This window comes from Haemaphysalis longicornis, unplaced genomic scaffold (assembly GCF_048455015.1).
Source record: "Haemaphysalis longicornis isolate Haplotype H1 unplaced genomic scaffold, Haemaphysalis longicornis Haplotype H1 scaffold_9, whole genome shotgun sequence".
NCBI lineage: Eukaryota > Metazoa > Arthropoda > Arachnida > Ixodida > Ixodidae > Haemaphysalis > Haemaphysalis longicornis.
Genome location: NW_027526460.1, coordinates 141,893,296 through 141,906,432, shown reverse-complemented (window position 1 = coordinate 141,906,432; position 13,137 = coordinate 141,893,296). Strand labels below are relative to the sequence as shown.

Here is a 13,137-nt window from a genome sequence, read left to right as displayed (position 1 = left end):
GTCAGTGTTGAAGTAAAACTTGGTATTGTATGTCAAAGAACATATAATTAGCTGCATTTTGGTATATGCTAAGGCAGCATGGTGCCTTTGCTTTATGTAATAAAAAATTTGTACCGCGACCTCCCTTTTTCGTCACTTTTTCCGGCGGTCCCGAAAGAGTTAAATGCCTTGGATATTCAATCCAAAAGAGGCAAAATTGGGCTTGCCTGTGGCCACCGAAATACGTTAATAATGCAATGAAATCGGGGGGCATCTGCCTTCAAGGTTTTTTTTATTTGTTGTGACTGAAATTGAAACCATAACTTTCTTAACGCGCATGTGTAAAACAGATTGCCGCATTCCTTGATGCTATCGCTCAGCGTAATACTCCTTAAACGTGTTAATCCTAAAAATATGGTGGGTGCTTCCACCCAGCAGGCATTAATTCGAAGGCTACATAAGAGCACAGCCATCCATCGTGGGTTTGACACGATCGTGCCTTTCGCTCTACTGAACTGCATTGGCCATGCAGATTGTATAAAGTACGTTATACGTTATAGTAAGTGTATAAAGCGAACTGAACGTTATTTACGCGCCAGAAATTTTCCATTGATAGCAGCGAATATTTTCCGTGTGTCGAGGGCGTCATGCGGCACATATTAAAGAAGTCGTATAGCTGCAATCCTAGCTAAAATGGAGGTATTATCAGGTTCTATGAGTCGCTTTGCATCCATGACATCAGGTATGCTTTCTTTTTATTGCGATACGAAGAGCGACAGTTGACGAAACGCCATTTCGAGGAGCGCTGCAGCACACACGGCTTTCGTTTCAACCATCGGCTTCGCGCGCCGCGGTGCGGCGAAAGATGCGGCCACGCCCCCTTTTCAACTTATGCTCTCTCTGGGCGATTGGGACGGCCGGAGCAACGGCGCGCCTCCGGCAGCCGATCGCGGAGGCCGTGATTCCGAAGCCTTGTTTACTGTAAGTGAACCTAGATGGCGCCACCATACCGTGGCAAGCCATTTTCTGCCTTTGGTATATTTTTTACTGTATTTAAACCTGGCTTGTTTTTGTTCAGGGAGAAATCAATTGTTTCGTGAAACATAGTGCTCACTTGACAAATATGGTCACGTAAGACACCGTCGCTTGCGTCAATAGGCCAGTGTCGTCTGAGACAACCCCAAAGCCCCGCAGTCCTGTGCAGCTAAACCAAGCATAGTGCGCACAGTACCAACAGCAGTATGCATCGGCACTTCTATGTTTACAAATGCTTTCGTAACTTCCACTGTTTATCCCACCATTCTTACGGCTTTAAAAAGAATGTGCCCTAAATTTAAGTGCAAATAGCTCGTTCAGCAAGCCTATAAGCTCTGCCTAAATTGTGTTTGCTTTTGCCGGCCTCCGCCAATCGCAGAGCTGGCTGGTATGACATCATAGGTTCTGATGTGGGAAATGAGCGAGTGGGTCACATGGCCATTCCCTTTTTTCCTAATTATGTAGCTTGGTTGAGCGAAATTTACGTTAAAAGTGGAGTCAGTATGCTTCTGATGAGGCATTCTTTTGAAGGAACCAAACTTGTGTTTTCTCTTCATGGCTCCTTTAAAGCATTGTTTCCATGGGGAGTTTGCTGGGACCGCGGTGGTCTGTCATAAGAATCAGGCCATCGTAAAACCGGGGGACGTTTAATCAGGGTTCCACTGTACTCAAAACTTTTGGCTGCTTTCACAAGGTAAAAAGCTAATTGTTTCACCGCAGGAAATTATACAATTTTCCAGAGTCAAATCCCAGCCCCCCTCCAACCAAGGACTGCTAGCTGATCTCCCTTGGCTGATTAATTCAAGCCCGTGCCCTCGGGCTCAGCACCCCTGAGGAATAGCCCCAGGCACCCAGAGCGCTCGAGTCACCTGTTCCGTGGAGGCCGCCGTGGACTGGCCGATGGTGCTGTTGACCCCCTGGGGCAGCTCCATGTTCAGCTCCAGCCTGCAAAGGAAGGGGAACACACAGGCAAGGGCCTCTCAAAGCACTGTCAGTGGAGTAGGCGGTGCACAGCACGCTCACAGTGAAAGTCGAACAACCACGGGTCTGCCTCCCTGCACTAGTACGTACTGAGGCAACAAACCTCCCCCACTCCTCCTCCCCTTCCTCTTCCCCAAGGATGCTTGTCCGCTAACATCAATGTTTTGTTGGGTTTTGACGAGTACGACAGCAGCCAGCTTAAGTTCGAGGAGCTGGACGTTGGAATTTGCTCATCTTCCCACCTCATCCTGAGCGCAAGTGGTGCAACAGGTGCTTGTGTTTTGCAGGAAGACGGGCAGATGTGACTTACAGGAAAGAGGCCTACGATGGCTGCTCAGTGCCACTTCAACCGCGACATTCGTTTCCAAATAAATAAAAGCCCAGAACGACCGTATTTACTCAATTCTAAGCATCCCCTTTTTTCCACGACCGCAATGGCTGAAGAGAGGGAGGCGCTTAGATTCGAAAAACCTAAATTACGGCCATCCACCGCCACTTTTTTTTGCGGCTGTATCTCGATGAGACGTGCGCAAGAAAAGATGTTTTAGTTGGCAAGCATTAAAAAAAATAGGTACAGACAGTGAACCCCCCGCTCATGTCTGATACTCAGTCACCCTCACTACCATTCGAGTCTGTTGTGCCGCTTGGGCCCCCTTCTCTCAGTGTACCACAGCAGGTCATCATCTGTTCCGTTGCAGTGGTTTGTAATTTAAAACTCTGGAAATGACTAGGCCACAACCAGGTCATACATCGCAGGCTCATCATACTTGGCTCATCATACTTGGTGGCACCAGTGGCAAGGAACCATTTTGAGTGCCCATTGCAAACATCGAAGTTTGATGAGCTGTAAAATTAGTTCCAAGCGACGCATCAAAAAACTGCTTCTCTTACTGCATTCACCAGGGTTCATAGTATTAGAAAATATAAAGATTACAGTTTAATGACCAACACTGTTCTGTCTATTGTTTGACCAAAAATGGCTAATAATCTGGGATTACCTCGGGACCTAATTGACAAACTGAAAAAATAATGGCATATTTGAAATTAGTGGGGGAGAAGTAGCAAGACTGACAAGTTCTCCACGATGCCCTAAGGGCACTGCAATCCAATCCGACGCAATCCAGTCGGTCAGTCGATCAAGCAGGCAGTGCCACCCACCCGGCCTCGTCCGCCACCTGCTGCATGAGCCCCTCGACCTGGTGCTGTGGCGCGGTGACGGTGGTGGTGGAGCTCATGGTGTCCTCCATGCACGACGCCTGCACATCCAGGTCCTCAAACTGCTTCTCAAACTTGTCCATCAGGCCCGAGATCTGCAACGGGGAAGGAGCGGTGGTTCGGGTCATTTCTGTCTCCAGGTAGGCATCCAAACAAAAAAAATTAAAGCCGTTCTACTCAACGTGAAAGCTGTCGGAAGTGTAGAGCAGTGATTCGTCATAATGGCTATAGTGACGTTATCCGCTCACTGCCAGCACCCAAAGCAATTCAAATTTCCCGCCTCCGCGGGCTCGCGTGCCCCCTGCCTGAAACTGCGCCAACGGGAGTTCTGTTCTTTTTGTGCTTGCTTTTCCTCCTGCACGTGCCAGCGTTGCACTGCCACCTTTTTTCACTTAGTATCAGAAAAACCAACCCAACGAGTGTTCCGAACTAAATGAACGCGGGCGCTGCCGGTTAGTTACGTATATTTTGCCTCAAATGTACCTGCAGTTTTCTTTACGCTAAACAACAGTGAGATGTATTACAAGCGCCAGCGGTTCACGAGTTTCGAACGTTTATGACTATATACAGTTAAACCTCAATGTAACGAACTTCAATGTAACGAAACCCTCGATGTAACGAACCACGGAATTTTTCGTAACTTCAAGTGTATGCACACCATGTATTTTCACCCTCTGTGTAACGAAGTCCCGTTTGCCGGAATTTCAATATAACGAAGTTTCATGGAGAACTAGGCACGAAATTTAAGTTGTAGAGGTATACTTTGGGAGACGCAAGCATCAAATCGGGGTCTCAATAAAACACGAACGGCAACACAAGCCGCCCAATGCTGCGGATGCAGCGAGCCACGGGTCTGTGAGTGAGCCCCTTGCCTAAAAACTGCGCGGCGTGCATACACGGCTGGCGCACTGTTTGTTTCTGTCGGAGCTTAATCGTCTACGTGGGCATCAGCGTGAACTGCATGGAGCGTTTTCTCCACGCAAAAACTCAAAACGCGCCCCGCAAGCCACAGGCGCACTGACGCAGCCGCGGAGACCACCCGCACGATGTGGGTAGCCCCAGCGCCCACTTCCAACCGCTCGCTGAAATGCAACTTGAAAGGCAAATGAGAGGGGCATGCGAGAAAAAAAGCGGATAACGTGGGCGAAATTTTCACAGTAAAACGTCATGCGCGCCGCTTACGAAAGCACCAATCAGCATCCTCCGCGGTGGTAAGCCTAATCGCCTCTTGCGGGGCCGCCATCGCCGCATGCCGCCGCTTTGCCCTTCGTTCGAGTTTGCTCGTGCTTGTTGGGTTTCATCGTTCTAGCAAGCATTTGTGAATCTTTATGAGCCTTGCGCGCGCGTTTTTTTCACACCCGCGTCCGCGATTGCGCGCCGGCAGCGGTTTCTGCGCCAGGACACCTTGGCCAGGAAGTGACTCGCGCTGCACACGGCAGTGGGAGGAGCCTGACCAGTTTCGCACCCTATGGCGGGAGCTTCGAAGCGCTTGGGGATGCCGAGGATGTTTGATGGGCGCTTTCGTAAGCGGTGCGTATGACGTTTTAAAGTGAAAATTTCGCCCATGTTATCCGCTTTTTTTCTCGCATGCCCCTCTCGTTCGCCCCTAGAGTTGCGTTTCAGTGAGCGGAAGCAGTCGCTGGGGCAACCCACATCATGCGGGTTGTCTCCGCGGCTGTGTCAGCGCGCCTGTGGCTTGCGGGGTGCATTTTTGCGGGGAGAAAACGCTCCATGCGGTTCACTCTGATGCCCACGTAGACGATTAAGCTCCGATAGAAACAGAAACAGTGTGCCAGCCGTGTATGCGCGCCACGTTTTCTTTTGCAGGAAATGCTTCACGGAATGAACACTTCAATATAACTGCAAATTTCAATTTAGCGAAATTTCAATGTAACGAAGTAAATTACGAATTTTACCCACTTCGTTACATCGAGGTTTAACTGTAAACCGCTTGGCTTTCGAAGCCTCTGCGTTACGCCACTACGACGAAATGCCGTGGGGCTCTACTTGGGTCCAGCGAGCAAGCTACGACGACAAAGCGAGCCCCTAAAGGCTTTGCACTTATAAAGGGAAGTACAGATGCACCCACGGGAGAGATGCTGGGCTCAGTTCTTGGCAGAGTGAGGGCCTCGTCTGACCAGTCAACACATTCTACTACCTTTCATCCAACTTTTACACTGAACATGCCTTGCTAGAACCTTTACAACACGGCCTGCTGCCACACATTTCAATGCTAGGAAGCAACGAGCAAAGAAGGCCAGCTACTTTCCTGCCATCTTGTACCTGACTACAAATCAAGAACTCTTTACTTCCTACCACAGACCAGATTTTGGAAAAACTGAGCAGTAAGCACCTGAGCAAGCAGCTACTGTCTTGCGATGTTTCCACTTATCACGGCTAGGCGAGGCTTTTCTGCTCCACCCATGGCTTGGGTCTGTTTACAACTACACTTCCACATATTTTGAGCAAAAGCTCTATTACCCCAAATGAAAACCCAGATAACGCCTCGTAGCATAGGACCTTAAAGTGCAGCCAAGGTCAAACCAGCACCTTGTGCGCTTGTGGAGTGGAAGCGTCTAGTTTGTTCAAAAGGGAGGGGTGTGGAGATAGGGATAGGGGGAATGAGTAAATGTGTGGGCCATCAAGAAATGTGTACTTCACTGCACGCTCGCGCTCTGAAAAACGAGTTATCGTTTGACAGCCTTGGCTTCACTCTGTACTCACTGTGTGTTTGTGCCAAGCAGCATCCGTGCGTTGCCTGTGGTGCAACTACAGATACGGTAGTTGCTGCTACAAAAGCGGCTGTCTGGTGGTCACCGCCAGAAGCGAGCTATTGCTTGACAAATCTGATTTAACCGCATTCAACCACGGCAAATCTTTTGCTGCCGGTATTATCAAAATTTAAAATCATTCCTGAGTTTCAAAACTCCAATACAATGCAAGCTTCAGGTGTAAAGCATTGCGACATTAGTAGCTTTCTGAACAGGGACACAGTTTTCTTAGAGGCCCAAGGATGCTCTGATTTTCAGTCTATTCTGGGTGAGGTATTTCTGTCATACTTCATACTTCAACTCGCCTAAGTGGCTTGCAACCGCATAAAGGGGGTTTTGAAACATACTTTGGGAGGTAAGCAGGCTTCAGGTGACTTCAGAAATCCCATAATTTTGCAAAAAGAAGCAGGCCAAAGCAGCTGCTCACCACAAGAAAGCGTGCATAAGTATCCATAATAAAATCTGCATCAGCTTTCTTTTGTACACAAAATATCCCAAAAATAACAAGCCCAAATAACTCGGAGCCCTAAAATACGGGAGAATGAGTCAACAAGAGTTTCCAGAAAAAAAAAAAAAAAGCAATACAGAAAATCTCAATCCCTACATTGCACATTCTCCACACTTGACATAACCCTTTGGACGTCGAGAGGCAGTGACGCTCAAATAGAAAGTACCCTGCAGAGAGGAGCCCAAATTGTCATTTACGAGGCAAGAATGGCAGGTTTAGAATGTTCCCCAGCAAAATCAGAACTTCTCGTGCTCCCAGCCAAGCGAGTCTCCCAGCCACCCTCAAACATAACAATCCGTATTGGCAAAACGGATGTACCGAATGTACCCAGCATAAATATATTGGGGTTAATTATTCAGAGCAATCGTGCCAACACTCGCTTCATGGCGCAACTCACAACTCAAGTGAACCAAACAATTGGACTATTACGGCGTGTAGCAGCCCGGAATAAAGGACTCAAAGAAGCTGAAAGAATCCGTCTAATCCAAACATTTGTAATCAGCCGTATTACATACTCGCTACCATACCTTAACCCATCCCCGATTGAACTGAACAAGGTAAATTGCCTCATTCGTAAAGTCTATAAGACAGCCTTACAAATACCCCACAGCACTTCCACTGCCAGGTTGGAACAGTTGGGCGTCTACAATACAGCCGAGGAACTAATAGAGGCCCACAGGCTCAATCAGCTATCGCGACTGTCGGCATCCCCTACCGGCCAACAAATCATGCACAGACTGAATCTGCGAGCCCCGCTAACTGCCGATACCGGAGTCCCCATCCCCCATGAAATTCACGCACAACATCTCATTCGCCCTCTCCCACGAAACATGCACCCGATACACAATCAAAAGCGCAGGGAACAACGAGTCCGAACTTTAACCGAGAAATACCCAATAAACCCAAGCACGGTATACGTGGACGCGGCCGAATACAGACATCAAGACGCTTATGCTGTGACGGCTCTGTATGACCCCAACACTCCACCCATCAATTCCCTTACTGTATGCACCCGAAATCCGGCAACGGCAGAAGAGGCGGCTATTGCGCTGGCACTAGCTCACCGGCCGACCCCTGCAATCATAATTTCAGATTCGAAAACGGCCATCAAAAACTTCGCCAAAGGGACTATTTCCCCTCAGGCACTCAAAATTCTCGTACAAAATCCTCCTAACACCGAAGTGGAATTGATCTGGACTCCTGCCCATTCAGGGTTGGGGGGTAACGAGGCGGTGAACCAAGCAGCTCGAGAGCTCACGACCCGAGCAGGACCAAGCCTCGTCCCCTTACATGGAGCCCGATCAGCCCGAGACAGTTTACTAAGCTAGTATCAAGAAATCACCGCACACTACCGCCTCTCCCGTCGAATGTATCAGCCCGCACATCGGGATCTTACTAATGCCGAAGAACGTCTGTGGCGCCTGCTACAGACGAACACGCTGCCATGTCGCTCCATACTGCACCATATTCATCCGAATTTATATCTGTCACCTAATTGCCCTGCCTGTGGTGCGAAGGACATAGTCGCCCATCTCATATGGGCATGCTCTGAAGACCCCTTTCCCTTGATCCCCTCAGAAGAGCTCTGGGAGAAGGCGCTGGGCAGCTCGGACTTGCAGACCCAGAAGAGTCTCGCGGAAAGAGCTGCCGTGGTCACCGGCAGGCTGCGGCTGTCGGTCACCGAACGCACTTAACCGGGCTTTTGAATAAAGTGTTTTCTCTCTCTCTCTTTCCACACTAGTAGGTACCCATAAATAAAAAACCTGTACAGTCTGCACCCATTACTACGGACCCCTTTAATCCGGGGAAAAATATCTGCTGTATCCGGAGTATGTCGTATCCAAACTGGGAGGAGGGGAGGTACGAGCGTCAGTGGAAACTGTGGCCACTTTTTCATGTAAGTGCTGCAGCCACTCAATTATTTCTGCACGCCTGCCTGCAGCATTTATTCACAGCGAGCACACCTGGAAAGTAACTGCTTAACACAGTTTCCGAAGTTTAGCATCCGCGCTTGAAAAAGGCCTAGTGGATGAGGCAGAGTGCTAAGAGATGTGAATTAAGCTGGAAAAAAAAAAAGGCATAATGTAATTAGGTAGGTGCAAACATTACCCAGCAGCAAAAATGGCCAGCAGAATTAGCGTGGCCAGCAGAATTAGCGAAGGGCCTTTGAAACAGTTCGTGCCATTGCAGGTCTGCCCAAAACCCGTTTGTCAAATCATTCAGCTCGCTGCTTGGCATGCCACCCCCTACCCCACCTAGAGACGGCTTCCACATTTTTTTAGTGACTGCATTCTGGTCACCAAAACAGCTGATGCAAAACCAATTGAGTAATGTGATGAAGTGTTGCTAAGAAGCCAACAATTAGACCAGTTGGATGCAGCACGGCCAGCGGCAGATTGTACACAATGGACAGGAGCCACCTCGCCACTTGGAGCAATTCTTACCTCTTTCATCGAACTGGAACAACGCACGTGTGGGAATAATGAATGCCGAACTTCACTGAACATGGCTTCTCTTCACTGCGCAAAGTACTGCGTGATGCCTAGCTCCTGCAACTGAATCCGCAACCATTTGCTTCACTTGCAGAACTTCTGCGGAGCAGCCATGTTGTTGCTGTGCAAAATAACCTTTCGAAGCTTCGATGTGTTCTACGGCCTGAGAACTAGTCAGCTTTACAGGAGCTTCCGCCTCTTTGCTTCTGTCCCCTTCCGATCGCAGGCCAGAGGAGCTCTTGACTAGTGCTTGGATGTTTTTGTCGGTTATCTGCTCGTTGTCAACGATGTCATCATAAAAACTCACAAAGTCAGCGAAGTCCTCTCCCCAAAAAAGGTTTTTGAATTTGGGGCCATACAGTTGGCACACATAGCTCCTGTGGTGCAACGCTGGGAGTACTAGGCATGTCATGTTCTCTACAAAAGTTTGCCTTCCGGCAGAACTTCCGACGGGACACTTGACATCAATTTTTGTTTCTCGTTTTGCCTGCATGTCACAAAGCAGGTGCTCTGTAAGGTGGGTCCTGTATGCAGCAGCCTTCAAGGAATGCACCCCACCCTGGTTGATCGGCCGCAGTGCCACCGTCACATTTGGCAGAAAGTATGCAAGCTCTGTCGTGATGAGTAACGGGGGATGCATATGCGAAAAACAGTTGTCTAGAAACAGGAGAACTTTCCTTTTCTCTCTGGCCATCTTTCAGTAAACTCCAGCAACCACGCCTTAAACAAATCCTTCGTCATCAAGGCTTTCCTGTTTGCACCCAAGTTTTTTCATGTGACGTAAGGCACGAGGCCGTTTCAACTCGCCGATGAGTAGGAGCGTCCACCTTTTCTGAGCCGCCCATGTTGCAACACAAAAGTACTAACAAGTGCTCTTTCGAGCACTTGGCATCGTGACACTTTTTGCCAGGGAAAGTGTACGTCTTGCTGGCCCTGGCTTTGCACACGAGCCCGCTTTCACCCACACTGAAAATGTTCCTGTCCTCATATTTGGCGAGGAGTGCAGGCAGACGATTTTTTTGCCAATCGGAGACAATGCACTGGTCGACGCTATCGCGCACTCCACACATTTCACTGAAAACAACGCCATGTCATGCCTTAAACCTCGGCTAAGCCAACCCTCGCTGAAGGTGATGGAGCCCTGTCCCAAAATAACAGCAAGCTGTTCAGCTTTGCTGCTGAACAAAAGGCCGTTCACGGGAATTACACAAACACACGCGCCTCGCAACCACATCAGAAGAGCAGACTCGACCTCCGGATGCGCCGCTTTCCGCATTCGAAACAGCTTTTTCTGTAACTCACCAGAGTTCCATTTTAAATGCTGAGCATTTCAGTAACTCACGATGTCACCCGCGTTGACGTCCGTAGTCCGCACCGCACCCCTCCCTACTATATAAAAAAAAATACCATCCGGTGCCCGGTTTCGATCCCTTGACCCTGCTGGCGGAACGCAATGTACATGGTGCTCTACTCACTGCGCCACAAAGCCGACACAGAATGGGACGCTCCGAACACGCCTTATATCGTTCACTCATTCAAATTACTGCTGACGAGCGCTCTCTCGTCAGCAGTTGCCACAAGTGCAACAACATTAACGTAACGCAAACTACTAAACGTCGTGCGCCCCCGGAAATGCTCTGCATTTGATCGTGCTCCTCGCGAGGGAGATGTTTCACTGCGTCTTCTCTCGGTCGCGGGACCCGTGGCGCCATCTGGCGGAGGCACGGCACAACTCGTAGCACTTTCTTTGAAAAAGCGCCTCGAAAGCGCGGCAAATATGAAATAGGGATGACGCGCTTTCGAGGCAATCCGCCGACGCGGCTGTTTGTTTTGTTTGTATGCTCTTTGCTCTTGTGGAAACTAATCCTTTTATTTTAGGCGTTCTTAAGAGCTTCTTGTTTGAAATTTGCCTTCCTAAGAAGCAGTTTCTGCCCATTTCTGCCGTCGGTTGCAGACAATGGAATCACGTCATTAAGGCTGACTGGTAAGAAGAGAAAGCGGGTGATGGAAACTCGCCCAATACAAAGTAATTGCTGCTCGGTGTCATTGTAGCCCTCCGTCCGCTTTAAGATACGTAATTTTCTAGAAGCACTTCAGTCTGCTTACGTGATTTGAAGGCGGAGGCTTGCCGATTCTTAATAACAATTGATACATTGTACTTGCGCTACCTATTTCCGTGACGTCCTTGTTCTTCACTATCGAATTTACTGCCTGCCTAGACAGGCCCACTCTTCTCATGATGTCAGCCTGTTTTTTGCCATTATCGACAGCATTAATGATGTGTAACCTATCTGAGAGCAAAATCCGCTTTCTCTTGCAACGCGCCATTCCACCCAACCCTATCGCTGGTTGCACAAACAAAATGGCCACTTTGCACCAGCACTGGCTTGGCCAGCCATGCCAGCCACTTGTTCTGCGCTGACGATGTTCCCTGACATAGTAGTTGTTTTAACAGCGGAGGTGTTGTACAAGCTGTAAATTTACCGTTGCAGGAAAAAAGTTCAAGAAAATGCGGATGGCTCATCAGTGTGTGCTTTGCGGTGACCGCCAAGCATTCCCGGCATGCGCGGTGGCCTTAACAAAACACAGAGCTGCTGTCAAGCACTTTTGCACATGTAATGCTTGGCACGAGGAACACGATGATATCGATGCACTTGATGATGACTACTACTAGTACAGTGCAAAGCGACGATGGAACATGTAAATCAACAATTTCAAACTAGTACAAATGCTTGGTGATATGTGCTTCAATGCTCACGTATAAAGAAATCCTGCAGCTTCACTACGGTTCAAGCCTTGCGTGACTCAGTGCAAGCTTCACCAGTTGAGCTGGTGGACGTCTACAATGGTAAGGATGACTTTGCATCCACCACTTGCCGCGAAGATGACTACCTCTTCGTTGCATATGCCGATGATTACTAAGCACTGAAACTATGCAAATAAGCAATGATACTTAAACTTAACTATGTGTCCGGCAACGCTCACCTACAACAGTTTCGCCATTCAAGTCTCGCGCGCGAGTGCAAGCTTACCTGAATTTTTTTTTTATTTATCTTTCTGTCAAAGTAAACAAAAAAAGTATATCAGTGTTTGCATCGCGTAAGTCCTCTACTGACGCTCGGTCCAAACAATTTTCACCTCAGATTTAGCCTGGCGTAGCTGAAAGTTTGCTATAGTAGCCGGGTCCGTTATGAGCGGAGTGAATTCCGCTTATTAAGATATGTGGGGCTCAAACAAACAAACAGAAATAGTCCGTCATAACCAAAAGCCTGCTGTTGCCGGATCCGTTAAAACGAGTGTAGACTGTATACAACTTGAAAGGCAAGTGGCAAGCCCACCAGTGCTGCAGATCCTGGGCTATAGGCAACACCAATGACAACAAACACCAGCAGCAAGATACCATAGTGAACTGTTCCACATGCATAATGGGGGTATGCCTAACAGTGGATATCATGCTGTTGGAGTGCACTGGTTACCAGGGCCCGTTTGCCCGAACGCAATAAGTATAGGAATAAGTTCTGAACTACAACTTCAGCGCTGTCTAGGTAATAAGTTGTGTGCCCGAAACTGACACAAACGCTCGGTTAAGGTAGCGTTTCCGTCTGGTTTTCTGGCAACCAGCTTATTTGTCGTGGCCGACTTCGACTTATTGGCGTCTTACTCGTAAGCGGGAACTTAATCGGGAACTTATGCGTACAGGCAAACGGGCCCAGGAGTTTTGTGCTTAATACTTGCAGCTGCATATTATTACACTAAATCAATGGACCGCCCGCAACAACAACACACTGCTCTCCTTCTGGGAGTTTGCAGCATATACGTTAGTGTATGCGCATGTTATGACAATATATGCATGAGTACATACACACTGTCACTTTTCCTTTCTGAACGCCTATTCCCTACTAGGCCAAAGAGCTATCCTGAAATAAATACTTTTCGTTCATTCACCCAGAAATTCCGAAACTAGTCAACTATAGAAAGGAAAAAAAAAAAAAGATGCTTTTGCAGCCTTCGGAGCAAAAGGGTTTTAAATTTCTAACAATACATTTTTATATGCAAATTACCTCTACTTTAAAATCCTGCCTTAGGTTCCTCGCCTTACACGGTCTTTTCGGGTTTAGAATTGTGCATGCTTTATTGGAGATCTTCTCCACTTCTG

At 48.3% G+C, this 13,137-nt stretch overlaps 1 protein-coding gene across 1 annotated transcript in view; it reads right to left on the bottom strand.

Moving 5' to 3' along the window:
- Positions 1-13,137, bottom strand: part of Chmp1 (charged multivesicular body protein 1) — a 37,307-nt gene that overhangs the window by 15,788 nt on the left and 8,382 nt on the right. The window contains exons 4-5 of the mRNA XM_077682488.1: positions 3,154-3,305; positions 1,884-1,959 (exon numbers count right to left, since the gene is read on the bottom strand). Of these exons, the coding sequence (XP_077538614.1) occupies positions 1,884-1,959; positions 3,154-3,305 (228 nt within the window). The remainder of the gene's footprint in view (positions 1-1,883; positions 1,960-3,153; positions 3,306-13,137) is intronic.